The 25,636-nt window shown below is 39.2% G+C and overlaps 1 protein-coding gene across 1 annotated transcript; it reads left to right on the forward strand.

Moving 5' to 3' along the window:
- Positions 1–927: 927 nt before the first annotated feature.
- Positions 928–25,636, forward strand: cap2 (cyclase associated actin cytoskeleton regulatory protein 2). The gene is made up of 13 exons (XM_072447439.1): positions 928–1,072; positions 5,500–5,625; positions 5,719–5,819; positions 10,440–10,517; positions 17,085–17,228; positions 17,670–17,755; positions 18,230–18,335; positions 22,819–22,981; positions 23,340–23,506; positions 23,583–23,706; positions 23,787–23,869; positions 24,776–24,919; positions 25,004–25,636. Exons 2-13 carry the CDS (start codon positions 5,508–5,510, stop codon positions 25,085–25,087), a joined length of 1,398 nt encoding a protein of 465 aa, XP_072303540.1. The 5' UTR covers positions 928–1,072; positions 5,500–5,507; the 3' UTR covers positions 25,088–25,636.

Below are 25,636 nucleotides of genomic sequence, written 5' to 3' on the forward strand. Positions count from 1 at the left end.
AAGCTAAAACTGTTGATGAAATATGGATCACTACTAGAGTTAAAAAGAGGGAACAGGACTCTGAAATAATTAAAATAAATAAATAAATAAATAAATAAATAAATAAATAAATATATATATATATATATATATATATATATATATATATATATATATATATATATATATATTTATCTTGAGGGTTCTACATAGTATCTTTGCTGTTCCTAGCACTGCACTTTTCTGGACCGGGATGTCTGATGTTTTTCCTGGGATCTGCTCAAGTCATTCCTCCAGTTTGGGGGTCACTGCCCCAAGTGCTCCGATCCCTACGAGCACCACCGATACCTTCACGCTCCAGGCCTTCTCCAGCTCCTCTCTGAGGCCTTGGTATTACTCATGTTTCCACTGTTATTACTCATGTTTCTCATGTTTCTCTCTCTCTCTCTCTCTCTCTATATATATATATATATATATATACACTCTGTGAGGCATCAAAGCTGTTGAAAAGTTGTGATGAAGCTCGAAGCCGGTAACCACCTGAGCTTACCATGAGGAGGTCACTGAAGTTCTTTGGAGTTTCCCCAGAATAGCTTTGTAAATGAATATTGTATTATATTATAAAATGAATCAGAATAGGAAGCAAGATGATTCATTTGCAAAGATGGGTATAAGATACAACAGTAGACTTAATTTCAAACCCAGCGGTAGGGATCCAAATATTCTCAGGGGATTCCAAACTCAGCATGAATTATTATAATATACAGGAACTTTTTATTTCTTTAAGTATGTTGTTGCCATTTTTTAAATTAAATTAAATTAAATTAAATGCATTTCCTCCCCATAAAGACTTGATGGTGGTCGCCAGCCACATCCAGGAGCTGCTGCACGCCCGTACCCTGAGTCATGTCCCGCGCGCGCACTGGAGCCTCTCAGGTTCAGTCTCGTTTCTTAATTAGGACATCCCGGAAGAGTCCCGAGCGCGGAGCAGCTGAGGGGCAGGGGACAGCGAGGCAGTGCACACTCACCACCAAAACCACTCCGGAGTCTGGAATCGACATCAAAACAAAACAACAAAACACAACGAGCACAGGTGAGCCAAAAGGTCTCTTTTTACATCCAGGTCTCGTGGGAAGGTCAAGATTTGCAAGATTTTTGCGCGGAATAGTTTGAGGGAGCTTAAGTGTGTTCACTAAAAAAGTATCCCACGAGCAACGAATGGTTATTTAAAATAATTAGAAATTTAAACTTTTTGTCGGCTTTGTTTGGCGGTCTTCTTGAGGCACCACGTCACAGAGTTTAATGGAGGGGCGGTAAGCCTTGTCATTGAGCCAAGTTGAGGTCCTGCCTGCTTCAGCACCAGAGTGGATGGATTTATTTAGCCGCACTAGTGCCATCCGGGTTTTTATAACGATAGAAGATAGGCCCACAAAATGAAATACTTTATTTAGGTTGATCAAACATGTGGTTGTGTATTGTGTGAGTTATGTGTGGTCTTAATGGGATGAATTATTGATGGTCATTATTTTTTGTCCATTTGCCCACATTGGGTGAGTATAAAGAAGACACCTGGACCCCATGGACCACAGTCACCATAGCGCCAAATGACTGCTCCCTCCCAATATAGCCCCAAAGATCAGATGCCAGAGGCGCTCTCAGAGTAGGCTGATATCTTTTCCACTGCAGAGGGTGGTTTGCTTTGGCAGCTGTTGCATGGGGGTTTTGAGGTCTATAGTGCAGACAGGCTTACCCACCTGTTGTCACTACATTACAAAATGGACTCTATGTTCATGCAAAGGGAACGTTGTGTTAAATCCTGTGCTTGATTCAACAGGGATTACAACCACACCACATATCTTTAGCCACTGCCAAACGGTTTGCCTGGTAATGATTCAAAATCAGGATGGCAATTTTATTCTAATCAATCAAATTTCAATTACATTTCTTTTGGGTGAGCCAAACTCCAGTTGCCTCCAACAAACAGTTTGAAAAGCAAACAATGAAACAAGCAAATCAACCAACATAATTGGTTAACCAACATAATAACATACAAACTAAGTAAAAACAAACTGTACAAAATAAAGTGTCACTAGATTACAGTGCGTTAAAAGCCAGTCTGAATAAATTAGTTTTAAGCCTAGATTAAAAAAGGTTGAAGTCTGTGATGGTGCGCATGTCGGTTTGTTCCAGAGTCTGGGACCAGCGACAGAAATGGTTAACAGCCCAGAGCAGCCATTGTCCTTAGTCCATTAGCAAGAAAAACAAAACAAAAAAACATTGGGAAAGTGAGAACCCTTCAGGAGAACCACAGTAAAGAGACCTTGCTCCTACAGGCAGGCTGTAGATGTGATGAGGACTTTGTGAGGATTTTAGAAGCAAACATGTGTCATTTCAATTTAATATACTTGAAAAATATATGTGAAATGTTTTTTTACGTGGCAGACTATGTAACATTAACTACTTCATAATGTTCTTCTTGATTTCATTAATTGAGAACGGTGATAGCCACAGTATAAAACTCAATGGTATCAGTATTTGATGGGTATGGATTCTTCTTAGTCAGTGACAGGTGGATTTAAGTGTTAACACTCTTAAGAAGATAGTTGTAGTAAGAGATAGAGATATTGGTTATAGGGTTAGGTCAGGGTGCTGATATATCGGGCCGATTTTAGCACATTTTAGCATATTTTGTTCGGGGCAATTGATATAACTTTATTTTTCCTTTATTAAAGCAGTATGCTAGAAATCATGAAATAATCTTATATCATAGCATTTATTTTTGAAATGTTTTTTTAATCTGCCTTGCATATCGGCCTCTAAGTAGTTGGCATAAAAAATGGAGGAGCATATGGAGGAGCAATATGCTCCGCCAATATTATTGGCGGAGCATATTGGCCATGAAAAAAAGTTGTTGGTTGATCTCAATTGTATTTACATAGTCATGGTTCATAATAAAATGTAAATTGTAATCATAGGCTCAGGAATATCATGATACCATTTAGTTTTTTGCTTATTGCCTCCCCAAATAGTAGCTGTAATGACCTGATAAGAATAATAATATAATAATATATATACCTGATCATGTTTATCCCATTATTTTGTCATAAAATTATTACTCAGTTTAACTAGCAGATAATATACTTGGTTCTATTGAAATTGTAGATAAATCGAATAAAAAAAGATTGATCGAAAAATCCCACATTATTGCACCATATTAATCTCCAATAAATCATATTTCTCTTCAGTATGGGTCAGTTTGTGCTCAGTCAAAGTGTTGTACTCCAGGTTTTGTATCTGGGCTTAAAGCTGCTGTGACCCAGAGACCAGAAATAGATGTGTGAGAGGCATTTGACACTGCTGGGAGAAGTCTCCAGTCAGACATGTTTGCCTCGGATAATTACATGACATAATTCACAAAGCTTACAAGCAAGAAACATGTTGAGTTTGTAATGCTATAAAATGATGATCAGATGAAACTGTGCCAGGAAAAAGTGACTAAAGTCCGTTATTAATACATTAGTATACTTATTTACTCAATACATTATTGGCTATAAAAAATAGGGTCAAATTATGTTCATAGCAAAATAAATGTACTTAAATCATCAAGCTATTTGTTGAATACCAAATTAAATACCATAATACACTATGTACCACTTGGGGGTCACAATGTATTTGTTAATACAAATAATTATGTGTTGTTATTTGACAATTAATGCAATCACCACTTAACATGGATGGATGCACTCATCATAACATAAGACAAGGAAGGTCAAGTACAAACTGACCAAACATCAGCAGAACTACAAAGTGATATAATTGTAATAATTGTAGAGAGAGGGGGAGAGAGCTAGGGAGGACGCAAAGGAAAGACGCAAATTCCCGTTCATTTTAAACTATTTCTTAAAACTCGCTCTAACACACTGAGGCTGCACTGCTTGTTCTGCGTGAATGAGGGCCGTACACTGTTCACTCCAAAGTTTAATTTCAAAGGTTCTGGTCCGGATGAGGAGGTGCTTGGGTCCGGATCCGGAGTTCGCCTATTAGTGACTTGGAGCATAGACTCCACTTCACGCCCTCACCTGCTCCTAACATTACCGGGCTGGTGTAAATGTTATGCTTAATTACCTTCATTCAAACGTAATATTATACACAGGTATGTGCGGGTCCCCCATGGCAGGGCCCCGGCCCAGAGCGCTGCTAGGCTCAGGGCGCTGACAGACTCATGTACTTTCAAACAGCAGCAATAAAATAAGTTCAATACCTGGAGAGGGTTGTTGAGATTGCAGTTTCTTTTCATCATCAAATCTTTTCTTCTTTCTTTTTTCGGCATCGGAGGTATATTCTTTTGGACATGATGACCACGTTCTGTTGTATTTTCTGTCTTGCTTTCATGCGCACATTGAAGTTGACCAATCACTGCAGGTGTGGTGCGTTGGTTGCCAGTTTGTCATTACAAATAAATGCTGTTTGTGACACTGCGTTTGCACTTGGCATAGTCAGGTCGGGGGCCCTTTTAACCCTCGGGGCGGAGGCTTTGTGTAAACAGAAAGTTTCTGCTTTGAAGTCCACTCAACATGTACATATTTGAAACTGTATTGTCTCACTATGAGTTGTATGGCCTAAAAATGTAGAAAAGTAGTGGCTTTCGATGTTGTAAGATGTTGGCACCTTTTGCTATTCCAGTCTCTCTCTGTGTATGATGATGAACACTAAATTATATCTTGTTATTGGAGTAATTATCTATGACAGGGCTATTCAAATACATTTTCCCCAGGGCCAGATTTTGCTAAGGGCCAAGTCCTCTGGGCCAAGTCCTCTGGGCCAGAGGTGCACAAAACACCATTACTGTAACAATCATTTGGGTCGCACAAAATATCTTTATCACTAAGTTAATGCCATAAAAATCACTACTGATAGATTTGTGAGAAATAACATCTAATCTTTACATAATCTTTACCAACATTGCCAAAATGAGACTAGTACCAACCAGGTCTGGACTAGGATCAGCTAGAATCAAAACAATTCAAAAGCAGACTTAAACAAGGACTAAACCAGACCAAACCAGGACTAAACTAGTGCTAACTCAGAATTAAACCAATAAACAAGATTTTTTAATTTTATTTTTTTAATTATTTGGAAGCTCGGTCGTGGGCTGGATTAAATCACTTGGAGGGCCGAATTTGGCCCCGGGCCTTATGTTGAATAGCCCTGATCTACGATCTTAAATTTCCTGACCCTGTCCCTGCATGTCCCACCACATTCAACAACTACAATTTAAAGTGGTCATCCCTGCTCTGATATTGGTAGATACATACATAAACCTTGAACTGATTTATTTACTTTATTACTTGAGCTACTTCAAGCTAATACAGGTATCGGAACCAAAAGATGGATTGGTGCATCTCCATTTTAGCACACTGGTACAGCTGACTTTCATATTGCCTGTTTAGAGGATAGATGTCCCTGATTTCTAGATGCGATGCCCATCACTTTATCTTGTAAATCTATTTGTATATCCAGGTTGTCCCATGGAGGGTTTGATAGAGCGGTTGGAGCGGGCGGTTACTCGTTTGGAGCAGCTGTCAGTCACTATGCAGGCATCCAGCGGTCTGACCAATGGGGACTGTGTCAACGGCATCGACGGAGGTACTTCTTTAAACGCATCTCACGTAACGGACAATAGATTAAAGTAATTATGGCACCGTCTTTATACATGTGTGGTGTTTGTGTTATTTACAGATATGTTGCAGCATGTGGAGGCCTTTGACATGCTTTTGAGAGGACCAGTGTCTGAGTACATTAAACATAGTCAGGCCATTGGAGGTGACGTGCAGCAACATGTAAGTCTGATGCTGAGGTGGACACACGTATTTCTTCCTCTAGTATTACTCTGCTGCTATTTGATAGAAAAGCTACTGTGACCATCGATAATAATAAATTGATGTAATTGACAGCTGCAGGTTGCACACTTACATTGCTATCAAATGTCTATATTTGGCAGTTTATATTTTGTGCTATTTAGTCTATAGGACAGTAAGAATGAATACATTTAGAACTTGTTAAGTCAAGTTTAAGTAAAGTCGATCAACAAGTCATGCATATCTCTTCACATGCAGCAACTCTTCCAAGCACATTTTAAAATCCTTGAAGTGCGGGTTTCCTGCAGTCTACAGATCTAAGGATGGGAGTATAGTTGAACTTTGACCTGTCATTAATTTATAACAAAGCCTCTAAAGAACGTCCTATTTGTGAAAGATTGTACTGAAGATTGTACCTCAGCCTCCACCAAAGGATTCATCAGCAGCTGCTCCACCACCACCAGCAAAGGATTCAGCTCCAGCTACTCCACATTCACCTCCACCGCCTCCAGCAAAGGAACAGTCTTCAAAGGCGTTGGACCCATCTGTGACAAGCCCAACAACATCCCTGTCATCGCCCCTGCCTTCACACCAGCCCTGGGTTCCCCCTGCAACATCTACTCCCACTAAAGATTCATCATTCTCCTTCTCATCTCCACTCTCACCCATGGGCCTTCCCAGCCATTTTGAAAGTCTGATCAAATCAGACATTAAGATGGCTCCACTCACGCCCAATATAGAAAGGGCTATGTCAATACTTATCAACTCTTCCCCGCACAAGCAGACTACACCAACAAAAGCCCCACCACCCATCCCCCCTCGCCTCTCACCTGGTCCCAAACTCTCCTTGGCTACAAAAGCCCCACCACCCATCCAACCTCGCCTTTTACCTGGTATCTCCCATAGCTAGGATGCACTGGGTCTCAGCGTTGCCGGGACTTATTGTCACAATAAAAATCAAACCAACCCAGGGCCCTATGTAAAAAGAGCCCCCCCTAGTGCTATTTCTGTAGTCACATCATCACACAGATGGAAAAACAAAATGCGAGTCAGGCCCAATCTGAGAAATGTGATTCATATTCCCTGTGAAAAGATAAAGCCCAGTCCCACTGAAACTAGTCTGAAACTTGCGGTGCTAAATGTCAGATCCTTATGTAACAAATCTCTCTTAATTAATAATTTTATTTCTTCTTATAATCTTGATTTTATGTTTTTAACTGAAACATGGCTTGACAAAAACACAGGAAATGTAGTTCTGATAGAATCTGCTCCACCCAACTTTAAGTTTGAATCTGAAACACGAGAAAACAAAAAAGGGGGTGGAGTCTGTGCTGTCTTTAGAGATGAAATAATTACCCACAGGTTGTCTTTTGGGGTGTTTTCATCATTTGAGTATGTATCCTTTAAAATGGAGCTAAAACGGTCTCCATCCATTCTTTTCATTGTTTTATACAAGCCTCCCCAGCACTGCCAAAGTTTTATTGATGATTTTACTGAGATGCTTTCAGTCGTATGCACAGACTTTGATGGTTTGGTCATTACAGGTGATTTCAATGTGCATGTTGATAATATTTGTGACAGAAACGCTAAAGAGCTTGATGCTGTCCTTGAAACCTTCAGTCTTACTCAGCATGTGAGAGGCCCCACCCACAGCAAAGGACACACTCTAGATCTCATAATTACAAAGGGGGTAAATATTTCAAATGTTAATGTGATCGATGTTGCTCTGTCTGATCATTTCTGTGTCTTCTTTGACCTGTCTGTTTCTCCCAAACCACCGGTTGGTCCTGCAGTTGTTCAGAGGAGACACATAAGTGATGGCACAGGTGCACTGTTTATGGAAATGATAAACTTTGAAAATGTCTCATGTTCTAATGTAAATGATTTGTTGAACTCTGTTACATCTAGTGTTTTGAATGTTCTGGACACCATCGCCCCTATAAAGGCTAAAATGGTTAAAAATAAGCAGAAAGCGCCGTGGAGAAATGATGATTCGGTCAGGGCACAGAAAAGGGAGTGCCGCAGGGCCAAACGGAAATGGCGCAAGTCAAAGCTCCAGGTTCAAAAAGAGATTTACAAAGAGAAGCTGAACATGTACAACCTAATCTTATGTAGAACTAGGGAAAGATATTTTTCTGAAATGATTGGAAGCTGCAGTAACAACTCGCGTGTCCTGTTTGCCACAGTAAACAGATTAACAAACCCGCCAGCTCAGCTGCCGTTAGAACTCATTTCCACATCCAAGTATAATGAGTTTGCAATATTCTTTAATGACAAAGTTCAGGGCATTGAAAATGCTATAAATCCCACAATGCAAAAAATTACCCTAAAACCACCAAGACACTTAGAGCTAACTCTCTTTGCACCAGTAACTGACAAAACTGTCCATGAGATCATCACCAGTCTGAGTTCATCTACATGCTGCCTCGATGTGTTACCCACCAGATTTCTAAAGTCTGTGCTGAACAGTTTGTTAGCACCATTCACTCACATAGTTAACATGTCGCTTCAATCTGGAACATTCCCAATGTCTTTGAAAACTGCGGTCATAAAGCCTCTCCTAAAGAAGAGCAGTCTTGATGCCGCAGTACTGAGTAATTACCGGCCCATCTCTAATCTGCCATTTTGGGGCAAAGTCCTTGAAAAGGTTGTTTACCAACAGCTCACAGATTTCCTCTTAATAAACAACTCATTTGATGTTTTTCAGTCAGGTTTTAGACCTCATCACAGCACTGAGACTGCTCTTGTCAAGGTGACAAATGACATCCGCCTGAACACTGACACGGGCAAAGCTGCTTTTGACACTGTCGATCATGGGATCCTCTTACAGAGACTAGAGGACTGGGTGGGCATCACTGGCACTGCCCTAAACTGGTTAAGGTCCTATCTGGAAGACAGGAAGTACTTTGTTGAAATTGGTAGCTGTGTCTCAGACCACATGACCCTGACCTGTGGAGTGCCCCAAGGGTCAGTCCTGGGTCCCCTTCTGTTCAACCTCTACATGCTGCCGTTAGGTCAGTTGATACGCAGTGAAAATGTGTCCTATCACAATTATGCAGACGACACTCAGATCTATGTTTCACTATCGGCAGGTGAATATGGACCAGTGGATTCACTCTGTCACTGCATCCAACAGATCAGTTTGTGGATGCAAAACAACTTTCTCCAGCTGAACTCAGACAAGACTGAAATAATCGTTTTTGGCCCACAGAAACAAAGAGAAAGTGTTAGCGGTCACCTCCAGAGTCTCGCTCTAAAACCTACAAACCAAATTAGAAATCTGGGGGTAATAATGGACTCAGACTTGAACTTTAATAGCCACGTCAAATCAATAACATCAGCAGCTTTTTGCCATCTAAAAAACATTGCCAAAATCAAAAATATAGTGTCAAAACCAGATTTAGAGAGACTTATCCATGCGTTTGTCTCCAGTAGATTAGACTACTGTAACGGCCTGCTCACTGGCCTCTCCAAACGAGTTGTAAAACAGCTGCAGGACATCCAGAACGCTGCTGCTCGGGTCCTGACTAGAACCAGGAAGTATGATCACATTAGTCCTGTTCTTAGGTCTCTGCACTGGCTCCTGTGGCTCAGAGAATAGACTTTAAAGCAGCTCTGCTTGTGTACAAGTCTCTCCATGGCCTAGCACCAAAGTACATCTTGGATATGTTAGTGCCATATGAACCATCTCGGACTCTGAGGACCTCAGGGACCGGCCTCCTGCTGGTGCCCAGAGTCAGGACAAAACATGGGGAATCTGCGTTTCAGTTTCATGCAGCTAAAATCTGGAACAGTCCTCCTGAAGATGTGAGACAGGCTTCTACTCTGACAATGTTCAAATCTAAGCTAAAAACAGTTTGGTTTAGCTGCGCATATGACTGAAAGGATTTTTTCTTTGCAGTCTTCTCTTTTGTTTGTGATTTTATTAGTTTAGACAATCAGTTGGATTGATAATTTTTAATTCAGTTAATTTTATTGTATTTCTGTTTCTGTAATTTCTTTGTGATTTGAATGCATTTTCCCTGCTGTGTGAAGCACTTTGAATTGCCTTGTGTATGAAATATGCTCTACAAATAAACTTGCCTTGCCTTGCCTTGCCTTGCCTTGCCTTGCCTTACTGTATCTCTCTTTAGTACGACATGGTAAATTAGACTGGCTTGTGTCCAGATATGCAATGATAGCTCCAAAACAAAAATAGAAGAGTAGGATGATTATCCTAAAAAACAAAGTATCTGTTGCTATTATTGGCTGTGGCCCTTTATCTAAGTGTCCGTCCTTTCAAGAGTGTGAGGAGATAATGGAGGGAATGAAAGCCAGAGGTAGTATCTTGAAGTTTGGGAGCTCCTTATATGGTCAAACCTCACAGTGGTTCCCTTGGCCCAAACCTTGAGGTCTCTCTCCAAACACACAGGACGCGGATGGCTGAGACTTACAAAACATTGTGTGACTGTGTGTGTGTGTGTGTGTGTGGACGTTTTATTGGCCTGAGCTGAGCATGAGAAGAAAGATATATAAACCACAGATCTATACTTAGTTTAAGGACTTAGCTTCATGTATGACCTCTTTATTATACTTAGACTAAGTATGTTTTCTCTTTGACAGGCGGAAATGGTGCACAAGGCTCTACAAACACAAAGGACATTTCTCAAAATGACTGCAAACCACCAGCAACCTGCTAAGGTAATTAAGAAATGTTTATTGTTTAATAGGACAGAAAGTAATGAAAGGGTGGAAGAATGGGTAGAGACATTTAGCAATTTGCAGGAGTCAATATCCCTTAGGCCTACACAGAGACCAGCTCCTTCAATCTAACACCATATCTGGACACCAAAGCTATAGAATATGCATTACCTCTCTCACTAAACGAATGTGGGTAAATTGTTCCCATTTTCTAAGATTTTTTGCCCCGTATGTTTTATTGGACAAGAGTGTAGCGTGAAATGGAGAGGAAAGAGAGAAGGACATTCAGCAAATTGTCGGCGCCGGACTCAAACTCGCGACACTGCAGCTGCACATGGAGCCTGGCATGTGTGCTATCCACACTACGATTTTACTACAGTAAAAATGTTTTTATCCCAGTACAGATATATAAAACCAGTGACCGGTGTGCTGTCGTTATATTTTTATAGAGATTTTTTTCTTCCTCAAACAAGGAAGTGCACTGTTAACATGCTAGTTGTTATCATTACTGTGACAGCAAAACTCCACAGTGGGGAATAATTTGGATGCTTGGAATGCGTTAAAATAGTGGGGAATAAGTTTGGACTGCTGATAGCAGTTTAAAATGAACTAGTTCTGTTTTCCACATTTCTAAGATCAGCTACAGTGCCTTCAAATGTGTAACTCATTTAGTGGAATATAGTCTTTGATGTCACATTATCTGACTCTCCCAGCCCTCTCAGTGCTGCCCTGCCCATTCACAGAGGGATTACACTGCTCTTTGAGGAAGAAAACGCTAATACAACACATTCCGCGCATGTTCGCCTCCATAAAGAGGGCGATGGGAGAGTGAGCCCATATGATATCATCCCATTGGCCTTCTGTTTGTGTTGTGTGACTGTTATTGGGTCCACAGATCCCACCAGGAAGTGACCAGCGCTATCTGTCAGGTCATTGGTCGAAATCCTGTGAAAAGATAATTCAATGATGGTCCCAAATGCAAACAAGAGAAGAGTAAGGGTTACATAGACAGGGTGGGACTGGTCCAGGAGAGTGGACGGCGACAGAGAGGGGGACATGATCTTTGTGAAATTAATATGAGGTAAGGTCATGTGCATGTCAAATGATAATGGGCATATTTATGTGTGCATATCAATCAATCAATCAATCAATCAATCAATCAATAATTAATTGTATATTCTTGATAAAGAGAATACAAATTAAAAAGACATCACATAACATTTACAAATATAAAAATATGTGTGTAGTTTCTTTCTTCTGAACACAAATGTATGTTTTGTGCTAAGGTTTCTTCTTTGAAAATACAAATTTCTGACCCTTTGAGCCTTGGGCAGATACACCCTGGACTGGGGCCAGCTCGTTGCAGGGTTACGTTTGCCGTGTAACGATGCATTTACTGTGGATACTTTCAATACAACAGAAGTTATTCATCGCCACTTGGATTCAAATAAGTAAATACAGTACAAGCCTACTACTGGATAACTGCTGCATGGGTGATCATCTTTCAACCTCAATACTATTTAAACCCAACTGCAGCGAGTGGCTTCTCATTTCTGAAACAACCATGTGGACAGACAAATTCTGTGGTCATGGAAAAGATGTCAGTGTGTTTAGGAAGGGTCAACTCACACTGGATGGATATTTTTTTTAATATTGCAGAAATATTGTGTGCTGTAATCAAAGCTAAAGTCGGTCCTATAAAATATTAGAGCGTGTGCCCTTTTTTTTTAGACAGTCACTGTATAATTAAACCAAACTGATCAACAGAGCTCTGGCTCTGGCTTCAACCGCAGAAAGAGGAGGACACCGCTGCTATGAAAGTAGCAGACAGAGATGGTAGGGCTCCTCAGACCAGAAAGCAGCTCACTGTTGTTTCTCAGACATACGGTATATTGCACTGAGCTCCATCGCCCGTTCCATATCTAGGATCCTGTAAAGAGGCGACCATCTCGACTTTTGATAGACACTGTCTCGGGTCATTGTCATCACTGAAGCCAGCAGCTGGACATTTCAGTCATCCTCAGACTAAAATTGCAGAGCCTCATATGCCGTGGTCTCCACCAATGATCCAAGACTGTTTGGACTCTGCCTGCTCACATCTCACCAGATGCACTGGGCCTTTTGTGCTATTTCAACTGTTTGGAAACTGGAGTTAAGGAAGGAATTCAGAGCCTGTCTCAAGAGGTCAAGCCCATCCACCCAGCCTTTGTGCAAGTGCCCAGGTGTAATCAGAGCAATATACTGTATGCCCGAGGAGCAACAGTTAGCCCCTGCCTGGTCAGAATAGACCTACCATCTCTGTCTGCTTCTTGCATGGCAGCCGTGCCTCCTCTGTCTGTGGCTGAAGCCAGAGCCACAGTTCTGTGTACAGTGATTTGTGTTGATCAGTTTGATCAGTGCTGAAATTCATACTCTCAAAGAAAAAACATGTTTTAGTAAGAAACCACACACCAATTTGTTTGTTTGTATTTGAAAGTGTCAAATGCCATGTTTTAAATTTTTTGTTGTATTTTCTTGATATTTGTATTTACCATATATATTTTATGCACGAATACAGATAAATATGTACACATTTTAATTTGGCATGCACATCTTTATTGACAGCTGTCTTACCCCGTAAATTAAAGTTTAAAATGAGCAAGGAGCTTTTTAAGGTTATTCTGAGTCATTTAAGATAAGAGATAAGATAAGATATGGTCCTTTACCAGCGCGATCTCCTCAGGAGAAGCAAGTGGCTGGACCAGGGTGCTTTTCTCTGAGAGAGGCTCAACCAGACGGCTTTCCTTATGTTGTGAGGGGGCCTGAATGGTGGGGGACACCAGTTGGGTTTCCTAAGCTTCGGGCTCTTGAAAGCCCCCTGCTGGTACGGGGCAGAGCCTCCAGGTCAAAGTCCTCGTCACAGAGGTGTTCATCGTCTAACATGTGGTGATACAAGGGCTTCATGCTGATAGTACTCGCTTTTCTCATGTGCGGGTGCCTTCATCAGTAGACTGAGCAGATATGAGCCAACCTCCTGTGACATAAGCACGTTCTACATTCTGTGTTCTGAGTCATCTATGGTATGAGTCATCTCCAGTAATCTACTATATCTACTATATTTACTATTCTATCCATGTATTTGAGTGATGAAAAATGTGTACTGTTGCCATGGCAAATAATAACATTTTGTGAATGATAGACCTTAAAAGGAGACGCAGCGTTTGTTGCTAATGCATCACTCACCTTCAAGTCACTTAAGGAAATTGTGTTCTGGAGGCATTTCTCCCTATAGCCATAGCCTTAATTTGCTGTAACCCTTACATATAGCAAATTATTAATAATCAAGATGGTTTTGGGTGGTACTAGCCCGTTGACCACATTACATTAGGTAATATCTGTCATTAAAGGGGAAAACATTCAAACACTCCATTTAATCCATTTGATTGCCTATATGTAGCCTATGCCTCTGTGGCAGGGATAAACAAATATAACTAATATTATTAGTGCAGTTCATTGTTTTCAGCTTCATGTTATGGGTCATATTTTGAGGATGTTTCACAGTTAAAAAAATATAATCTTTTGTTTTCAATTACTACAGCAACCATCCATAATTCTAATACCCATATATAATTGTTGGTGGTGGATCATTTTGACTCTGTACACCGTTTCCCTCACAGTTTTAGTAAAATGACACATTTTCTGTTGATCTGGCTCTGAATCCTGTTTTTCCTGTCTAATTCAGAGTCAGCAGTCACACTTTGGGGCCAAAAATCTGATTTAATCATTTAATTGGGTAAAAAACAAAATAATAAGCAAAAGTAGGTTTTCTGTTGGTAGGAGCTTAAAGTTGCTTGCAAAAAATTGTACTTCCTCTTTGCATTAACTTTCGATTTTAGGAGTGCTGGAAATATTTTAGGGGTGCTAAACTCCTTGCAGAGATTTTTTTTGTAATTTTTAAAATTAATTTTAGGGGTGTTGGAATTTGGCCTTGAACCGTCCCTGAAAAAAACAACCCTTGTTTCCTCTAAAAGGTTCATATAATTATTAACTTAAATTATTTAGTTGACTGTCATAAACCATATGGCTGAACTGAGATCATATTGAATTATTGTTGCATATTGTTGTGGACGTCCCTGCTACATGGGACCGAACACAAGATCGATGCTGGTGATGGTCCCTGGATTAGACGTATGAATATATAATATGACGTGTGAAGTGAGTGTTTCCAGTGCCTTCAGTAATCTCTCTTTCTGTTTTTTTCTCTCTCTCCCTCTGTGTCTTTTTCTCCCTCTCTCACTTTCATCTATTTTTCTTCATCCTCCCTCTCCCCCTTACCCTCTCCCTCTCTCTCTCTCTCTCTCTCTCTCTCTCTCTCTCTCTCTCTCTCTCTCTCTCTCTCTCTCTCTGTTCTGCTGCGGTGCTCCAGTCTTTTTATGGACATGTTCTATATTTGAGACTGACGTCCGCTGTGCTCTTCTTCTCACATGTGACCTGTTCTGTATTGTGTGTGGAGACGTTCTGTCAAGTTTGGCCAGATTATTTCAGTCTCTTGCAATTATTCATTTGTATAACTCTCACTTTTTTATTATACTGTAATTGTAATTGTAAGTCTCTAATTTACTTTGAAATGAGTAGAAGGAATTATTGTTGTTATGTGTCCTTGACCAATAAAAGGTTACATTCATGGTCTAGAATTTGATGTCTTAATCTCAGATAGATTTATGTAAATCTATGGAAGATTTACTGTTTTGAAAGAAATATCCAAAATAGAAATCTACAAACGTTGAAGCTCATCATTATATGTTGTTTGATTGCAAAACCACAAACCTGCAATATTTATCTGATAGGGTCCACAAACCTGCAATATTTATCTGTTTTGTCCTGCAATCCTTTCAACTGACAACGTCTTTGGAGTTGAATAATGGCACCAATTTCTGAGGCTTTTGTGAAAGAAAATTCACAATACTCCCTTTTGTTTATGTGTGCTGATAGAGCAGGCAATGAACTTCGTGCCAGTTTTAGTTTCATGTGGATAGGCTCAGTAATTACAGAGGTATGAACCATAAACCAGGTCAACAAATCTGCAATCTGTTAAGCAGTATAGTATTTTGACCTCCAGTTCAGTTTGAAACTATAGGAAGTCAAAAATGTTTTTAAAGTCACATGAACACAACCTATTGGAAAAAACTTGTGTCACGCTTAATGTTGGAAAGAAGAAAATGTTCTTCCTTAGACTATAATATTCCACAATATATCTGTCTTAATGGAGAATGTTCAGAATTATGGTTTTAACTCTATTTCATGGAATCGTGCAGACGACAGACCACTCTCAGAAAGTTACATGCTGTTAGATTAAATGATGCAAGATAAGTATTAAGCTATAAAAAACAGCATAGTCTATTGTGCTGACTCTTGTTGAGTTTTCCATTCTTTGTATCATGTGCTGGAGAATATGTGGTGAAGGAGTAAAAGTACAGAAGTTAGAGAAAAGAAAAAAACATGGATGAAGTGAAAAGGGTTTCTATGTGCTCATTGAGGTCATGTGCATTTGATTGAGGCAAGAATTCAGGATGCAGAGAGAAACGCTGAAACTAAGTCTTCCAATACAGACATCTGCAAAACAAAGAACCAACTCAATAGACTGGAAAATAGATTCAAGAAAGATGAAATTTTAATCAGTTTTAGTACATATAGTCCATCTGATCTTATCTTATGTACTTAGTATCTCTCTATTATATTTTCTGACCATTTTTTGATAATAAAATAACTACTTAAGCTACTTAAGTTAACACTGGACATGTTCACCACGGATCAGGCTTCTTGTTCCTACATCTACGTGTGCGCGGCATGTGTGAAACATACACTATAAACAATGAGAGAGCCTTACAAGGACAGAGGGATCTCCCCGTGAACCCTGGAATGTTTTAGTGACGGGACGAGGAGGGAGCGAGAGGAGACGAGCTACAGATCAGAATCTTTCAATGGGGAAAAAATGTCTACTCTTAATAAAGTTGTGGTGTAGCTTTTTTAGAAACTGCAGGCTGGTGCTGTGAGAGTGTGCAGATTTACAGAAGAGAGGTGAAAGCATAAATTATTTAGTCTTTTAGTCAGAGATTATGATGCATGCTTTGTTTGAAACATAAATGTCCAACATAAACAAAATCAAGTTTTTTATAAGGCAATAATACTACTGGCTTCACTGTGCATGCCAAAAGGAGTTTTCATATAATTCAAATAAGGCCTGTTAAAGGTCAAAATACATTGTTTGCCCTTATATATAACAGTTTTAAAATAGTGAATATCAGTGAGATCATCACTGTTCAAGGACTCCTCAGCTTGGTAATAATCTGGACACTATACTACTCGTCAAAGATATAATCAAACATGTGATTATTGGACAAAATACTACAAGAAACAATTGGTGCAGGACCCAATGTGATAATTGGCCTTGTTGATTAGTTTTATCTCTGTGAAAAAGAAAACTGTGCCTGCCAGGCCCCTGTTCAAGCACATCCCAGATTTAAAGCCACTACAAAGTATTTATGTGTTTATAGCTCAAATGACTTTGTATGTGTCTTTCTTCTGCAGACGGAGTTGCATGACCTGATGAAGCCAATTTCTGATCACATCCAGGAAATCCAAAACTTCAAGGAACGAAACCGTGGCAGCAGCCTCTTCAACCACCTCTCTGCTGTGAGCGAGAGCATCCCGGCTCTGGGCTGGATCGCAGTGGTGAGGGACAAACTGTTTACACTTCACACTTAAATGTGAATCTTCAGAGTTGGGACTGCTGGTCACATGTTATTCTATATTGGAAATCTTTGCCATAGGAACAATTTAGATATATATATATGTGTTTAAAGGCCTGATAAATTATTCTTGGAAACACATTATTTTACTTTTTGTTCGCAGTCATTTCATTGTGATGTGGTTTATAGCTACACACAGATCTGCACTGCTTAAAAACACCTTGCACCAAGTATTTATCCAGTGCAGTCTGTTCTCTTGAATTGAATATCATTTAGATCAACATCTGGTTCTGGTCAGTCGCTGTCAGAATGCACTTTCACTGAAAACAGAAGTCTCGTGTTTAACTACAGCTCAGATCTGGAGTTTGTCTTGTACAAACAAAAGTACACTTGATATTGAGACTAATGATTTTAAGTGTTTCAGACACTAAAGCCTGGTCCATATGTGAAAGAGATGAACGATGCTGCCATCTTTTACACCAACAGAGTGCTCAAAGATTACAAGGAAAGGTAAGTGTTTATTCAGCCATTTTACAATATACAATATTTAATCCACAAAGAATTCAGCAATATTCCCTAAACAAAACTCATAACATTTATTGACACATATCAGTTTACTCAGTTGTGTACAGAAATACCTGCTTCAGTTTTATGGGCAACTGTGAATCCTTTCATAATGCCATTTTACTGCTTTTTTTACTTAATGTTTAATGTGATTGAAATACAAATAACTCGCATTGTTTGCCCTTTTAACATTCTATAGCTCCAGATGCAATGTTCAAACTCTTTTAAAGACTTCAGGGCTTCACTAAACTGTTGAATTTTACAAACAGAAAATTAGAAAATGAAACAATGAAACATTCAGTGGTCAATAAAATACAAGATCACAGGAAATGAGCAAATGGAAAACTGTCCCAATCATTTGAACTAGTTTCACTTGAAAATGCAAACATAGAATTTTGTTTGTTTGATTGATAATTTCAGTGACAAACGCCACGTAGACTGGGTGCGCTCTTACCTGACGATCTGGACCGAGATGCAGTTCTACATCAAACAGCATCACTGCACTGGGCTTGAGTGGAGCAAAACTGTGAGGAAACCATCTTTATACATCCACTTTCATATTACATTCAAACACTGTTATTGTGTGTTAAACAGAAAAACATACAGAGGATTTTCTTTCAATAATATGTCACATCAATAATGATGTGTCTTATTAGTGAAAGTACTAATGCAAATAGTCCACAGTGTTTTATGTCAAAATATTGTAAAAGATTTTGAAGTTTACAATAGTCCGAACATTTAACTGTAATACCCTCGTACTCGCTTGTTGTTTTATATCGCTCTCACATGAAGCCTCACATAACCTGCGCTGACTCGTTTCACAATTCGACACCAGGGTCTAGGCCCTTGGAAACATTGCCTAATCACTTGTTTATTGAAACATATTTTTCCTCTGGACCTTATATCTTTATATCAGAGCTATAAGTATCTCCAATCCCTCCGTGCACTTTAATTTTTAGTTATGCAGCAGCGCTTACATAAATTGTAGTGAATGTCTGAGGTTCGTTCCCTGGATGGATTTTGTGTCTTTTCTAGAAATCACAAATGTGGACCACAGGCTTCTCCACATCTGTTTTAAAGCCTGTCTCAGCTGCAGATACGACTTCAAATAGTTTTAATCAAATGTCAGTAATGATCCAATTGCATTTTATAACGCCCTTTAAATTTTTGAAGATTTTAGCTGAATAAAAAAGGACACTCCTGATCCCTATGATCTGTATTTTAGAGTCTTTGTGGTGGTTCTAAAAAGTTATACATCTTAAAAAAGGTTTTTAATTTTTTCCCCATTGGTTGATCTTTCTTTTTTTTTTTAATTCTTAGTCTACTGATGAAAATGTTTATTACAACAAAACAAAAACAAAAAAAATCCGAAGACAAGGAACAGATTACATTTTTCCATAAATTATAATAATACTAATAATCAACTGATAAATACATAATTAGTTACCTTTTTTAATAATGACTTTGATTAGTAAAAGCATTAATTCCATGAAAATGATCACGATTCCTCAACAATAATGTAAGCTATATTTGATACCGATTGATAGCAAGTAACACTAACAGGACTGAGCCACTTGTTGGGTCACACAAGTGTGATCGTCACATGTGGAGCATGTATTTCTGTCAAACGTTGAGATTAACACCTAAAGTGCAGCTAATGCGTGTGGCATTTCCTCGCAGAAACTCAAGCTGCGGCTGTGTGTGTCAGCTGCTGCCCTGCGCTCGCACAACAGAGCTGAAGTGTGCAACAACAGGTGGTCCTCAGGGTCCAACTTGAATGAAGGGCTTCTTTACAAAGCCTCCGACAAAGACTCTATGTACACTCAGCCCGGCCCGTAACCAAAAACTACAGGGCTGGTCCCACTCGGCGTCATCTGCTGCTCAAGCTTTTAGTGACATTGACAGGCGCAAGGTGGCAAATGGACCAAAAAGACTTGCTATCACTAAAAACATCAAGGGTGTCTATAGCTCGGGTTGTTTTTATTTGATGATGTTAACATTTCCGATGGAGGGCAGCAGCTTATATTACTAGATTGTATTAATAGATAACATTTTTGGAAGAAATGTCTAAACAGAAAAGGCACAAATTGTGATTTGCTTGGTTTTTTGCTTGGCATTTGGTTCACAAACTTGCTGTATAATTGCCTGTTTGGCCTAATAATAATCTTGACGTTTTTGTTTTATGTGGATAATTAAAGAGATTGTATTATATATAAAACAAGTTAAAACCTCTGATTAAAGCGACAACCTTTGATGGTGAACTCTAGCCATGGAGCCACTACCATCCCGAGTTGTGCCACTCCCAAGCCCGGATACTTTGAAAAAACTGCATCAGGGTCATAAAACGTATTCCAAATCTCATTATTGTAGGAGGCAGATAACCCAAAAGAAAATAAGATAAGATATTCCTTTATTGTCCACACATGGGGAAATTTCATAAAATAATAAACTTTTATAATATAATATACTATAATAATGATATGTAAATGTATATAAAACAATATAGAGTTTTAAAAAGGCTGGCCTCACTCATGTCCCAGCACAGAGCAGTGACACACAGGAGCAGTTGGGCAGTTTTAAAGCATGAAAACACGCGCTCCTAATCCAGAGGTATGCACTGAGCTGCGTCGCGTAACAGGTCAGCTTTGTTTGAGGCTGATCTGTTGGACACATGTGTCAGGGGCGAAGGTGAAGTGGCCTCAGCTGTAGAGCTTGGAAGGACATGAGCCGACAGATGCCAAACTCTCAACCCCGCGTCTGTTTGCAGCTGTCAGGACCCCACTGAGTTACACACAGAAAATGTGCTTTATACTTTATATCCATATTTATGTTGGAGGGATGTATTATATTTGATTACATATAATGAATCAATTGTAACGCTGTATCAATCGCTGTATGATACACAGGAAGTCAGCCATGTTGAATCGAAGTGGTGATGACACGTTTGACTTTTTTTTTCAGAATCATTCTTTTCCTAGGTTTTTTGTCCGATCGAGCTCAAAACAACACTTTCTGCATCTAAAGACATTGGAATTTTATAATCAGCCAATTATTTCTGATATTCCTTATGGTCTCCGCGTAACACGCCCTAAAAAAAGGATTAATTTCCTGTTTTTTCAAGTCACGCCTAATGGAATTGATCTACGAAGCTCATATTTCACTCACTAATGCGTTTTTATGGTCTGATTGGAAATAATTAATACCATGTAACAAATTTACTCTATAGCGCCCCCCACCCATTGTGTGAAAAACTCAACATTGTCTGATTTGTTTGAAACTCATGGGTTATTATGTCATCAAGACGCCATGAAAAAAGCGCATTACAGATATTGTGTATTTTTCACTGTTGGCCAGCAGGGGCGCAATTAATGCCTTCACTTCCTCTTCCTCTTTTATTTTGATGGGACATTTCCTCTCGTGCCGCGGTCTTAGCATTAGCATTAGTGGCGGGTCTCTGTTGCTAGGTGACAGAGGTACAGGGAGGAGGAGGTGCAGCCGAGTCACCGAGGCTCTCTCTCCCTTTTTCCCTGCTCAGGTCTGCGTTCAGCACGATCTTGCAATTTGTCAGTACAAACAACATTTGAATCGCAAACTACGCAATCATCAATGCTTTACTGAGTGTTGTTTGGTATACAAGCCGCAAAACTGAGCTGTAAAGTCTTTATGTTGGCCCAGCGGTTAGAGACACTGCTTGGGGGGCAGGAGGTGTTCGGATCAACTCACGCTTGTACCCAAATTTATTTTGTGTTGTTCTTTTCTTGTTTATACTTTTTAAACTTATATATTGCACAGTCTGGTGTTTGTTACAGAGCTTTCTATTCAACAGCATTAAATGTCTCATTACTGAGCGTAATGACACATTTAAACATGACCTATACAAATCCTTGTCATCTATATAGAAAGTCAAAACACAATTATACAATTAACTTTACACAACTAAAATTGGCACAAACATTGGTCAATCAAATCACTCTATAAAGCACATTACATTATATCTGTAATATGTACAGGGTGCCGGTTCAAAGCCATGGTTGTCTAGACTGAAATTCCAGTCTGTGACACTTACAAAGTCTGTGTTTTACAGATACAGAAGGAGTTTTATTTTGACATAGCCTGACAGTGACGGTTGATTTAACGCTGACAAACATACTTCAGCTATTGTCAAAAATATGTTCTCTTTTTCATCTGTTTGCTACATAAATGTAGTAGTCATTAGAGTCATATTTATGACCTAAAAGTACTTTTACACACATGAAGTACTCTTACACACATGAAGTACTCTTACACACATGTAGTACTTTTTACACAAATGCAGTAATTTTACACAATTACACTACTTTGCAAAACTTCACACTTCAACAAGTTACTACTTACACACATAGTACTCTTACACACATGTACTACTTTTACACATTCTTCTTTACACAACTTAACTACATTACACAACTAGTAAACAAACTAGTACTGGAGCTAAAGATTAAAATCTAAAGAATAAAGCCTAAAGAATAAAATCTGAAGAATAAAGTCTAAAGAATAAAGTCTAAAGAATAAAGTCTTTACTACACACATGTAGTATTTTCACGCAAGAAAGTCTTTACTACACACATGTAGTATTTTCACGCAAGAATGCGGACACTCAGCCATTGCACATCATCTAGTTCATATTATTTTGTCTTGAAGAACTCGGTAAGATGACAACAAAAACCTGTTTTTTTTAAATTAAGGGTTGACAATCAGAGTTTGTCTAGGTTTTTGGGAAGTCGAAGCCTGGATGGTGGTCGGACAGAGAGAATGCAGTGTCGGGGCGATCGCGATCAAAACACGGACGCGCGGGAAGGCAGTCGCTAGCGGCTTTAATTACAATTATATTTAGTTACTTTTACTTTACTTTTAAGCAGCTGCTTATAACCAGGTCTCACACTCCCCCTAGTGTTCAAACGTGTTGTTGCAGTTACCCCCCACAGTCCTTCAATCCCATTCATCAATTATTTAACTCTCTTTTTGCCCAGGGTCCGATAGCTTCAGCGTCTCTGTTTGAGCGCTCTGCGCCCCACAGTGTACCCTGTCCTCCCCCCCCTCCAGTCCTCACTGACGACTCTGAGACAGCCAGTGCACCATCACAGCACTCGGCACTGTTCGCCCAACTCAACCAGGGCATGGAAATTACTAAAGGTGAGTTCATCATATGAGAGCATTGCATACAACAAAACTGTTACAAGTACTGTTACTTATGTTTCGTCTTCACATGCAGCATGCTGTATGTATGTTGCTATTATAAAAAGTGTGATCGGAGTGAGCCCTACCTTCATTCCCCTTTTAATGCTATTTGTAGTTGTAGATTTGAAAATGTGTGATTTTTTGTGACATCATAATTCTTTTCTGACAGTTGTTTCATCTATGTGATCCTTCAAAAGTCTTAAGTGAGCATCGTTGGAGATCTGCTCCAGCGAACCATTGCATTTCTCTTAAATTATATTATTAGGGTCATTTTGCATTTGTATATTTTTTAACCTAATTTCTGACTCTCTAGGCCTGAAGCATGTCAACGATGACAAAAAAACACATAAAAACCCCGGTGCACGCTCTCAAACTACAGGCACCACCAAAACCAAGGCTCATGGGAAAGCGAACTCTCCCAAAGCAAGTGTGCATAAACGACCCCCTCTGCTGGAGCTGGAGGGGAAGAAGTGGAGAGTGGTACGAAGAACTGACCTTGTTTTGTCCTATGTTTATTTTTAACATGTGGCTTCATGCTCGTCTCTTGTTGTTGCAGGAACACTTTGAACAGAAACATGACCTGATCATTGATGAGACTGAGTTAAAACATGTGGTATATGTTTTTGGCTGCAATAACTCCACTCTACAGGTTAAAGGCAAAATTAACTCCATTATTGTCGGTGAGCTCTCAGTACACCTTCTTGAATTAGATTAACTCTATATGGGTTGTTAGGCTAATATTGTTGTTTTCTTGTTTTAGACAACTGCAAGAAGCTCGGTTTGGTTTTTGAAAACGTAGTTGGCATTGTAGAGATAATTAACTGCAAATCAATCCAGCTACAGGTTAGTAAATGTGTTAAAGGACATATGACAAGTTTTCATGTGTTGCTGATGTTTGGTGGGATTGTACTTTTAGTAAATGTTTAATAGTTTTACTCCAGGGAAGAGGCAGTTTGTGAATTTAAGGTGGAAAAAAGTTAACAATTACGGGAAACAGAGCTGAGTTTTAAAAGGAATCCCTGTTTTCTATCTAAAATGCAGGGACAAGTTACGTTCCAGAAACACATTTCTCTGACAGCTTATATGTTTTTGAATGTTGTTTTGTGTTTATTTGTTAAATCATAATTATTGTGTACATAAGACTAGACTAGGCTAGAATTAGGGTTTTGGCACTGCATTTACCATACATTATGGTGGCGCAGTTGTGGAATACCAGTATCACATCTTTTGCCCATGACCAACCAGAAAGTAAAAATGTTTAATTTCAAACTAAGGAAAACTATGTGAATTGTAGCACATATCCTAATTATGAAATATAATCAGGGCATTTATGGTTTAGTGAAGTAATCTAAAGAGCTCAAGAATTGCACTTGAAGTAAAAAATACTGCTTTACGTAACTTAATGCCAGTGAACCTAATGGTATAAATTACTTCTAAAATTTAAAGGTACATTTGGAAAAAAATACAAATAAATTCTTTACAGCAACATTGTGTTTATATAAAGTTAGTTCTACAAAAGGGAAAGAGACTAGGCAAGAAAGTCACATCTGGACTGGGGCCTTTGGAGTTGGTGTTTCCCCCATCACCCTGCACCATGCAGGTCCTGATCTGGAGATGTGTCTCCTCGGCTCCTGAAAGCTCACCCCAACTACATTGAAGGATGGGTCAAATGCAGAGGACAAATTTCCCTATGGGGACAATAAAATCAGTTGTATTTCCGTTTTAACATTTGACTTTTATCTGTGGCAGGTTTTGGGGACAGTGCCCACCATCTCCATCAATAAGACTGAAGGCTGTCAAGTTTATCTGAGCAAAGACTCTATCCACTGCGACATTGTGAGTGCCAAGAGCTCCGAGATGAACATCCTGATCCCAGGTGGAGAGGACGACTATGTACGTCAAAAATCACTACACTCTAGATTATTTATTCATTATAAGTGTGTTTTATTATGTTTCATTGTTGTTGTTTTTTTACAGAAAGAGTACCCGGTGCCGGAGCAGTTTAAGACGGTGTGGGATGGCTCCAAACTTGTGACAGAAGCCACAGAGATCGCGGGATAAAGAACTCAACACCGCACTGCTTAAAACTATTATCAACTTGTTAAATGTAAAATGTTGAATCAGCCATGTCTCTACAATGTTTCTGCAGCACTTTGACTTAGTGGATGACCTTGAAACAAAACAGAATCAAGACAAGATAGTTACTTACATTTTAGTGCCATAACATCAAAGGCAGATGTGTAAGAATAGAAATTACTGTAGAATACATATTCCACCTAGAAACATGTGCAACGTGCATTTAACATTTACCTTTTCTAATCAGTATTCATTATATTAGAAGTGGCCACTCTCAATAACTAAGTGATCCATAAAACATCAGCTTCATCTATAATGCATGTAAAATATGCTATTGTTATATTAGCATGTTATATCCGAGCTCATTACTACAAGAGATTGTCGTTATCGTATTGCGCTTACAGGCAAATTTACACATTACATACTGTATGCCCAAGATAATGAAAACCACTGAACTTGTTAAAATGATTTTATTTTACATGGATATCGTAATATTACTTTGTTTATTTTACAAATAAAACTGAAACGCCATGA

This window comes from Eucyclogobius newberryi, unplaced genomic scaffold (assembly GCF_026437365.1).
Source record: "Eucyclogobius newberryi isolate DKJ021-1_F unplaced genomic scaffold, fEucNew1.0.hap1 SCAF_16, whole genome shotgun sequence".
NCBI classification, from domain to species: domain Eukaryota; kingdom Metazoa; phylum Chordata; class Actinopteri; order Gobiiformes; family Gobiidae; genus Eucyclogobius; species Eucyclogobius newberryi.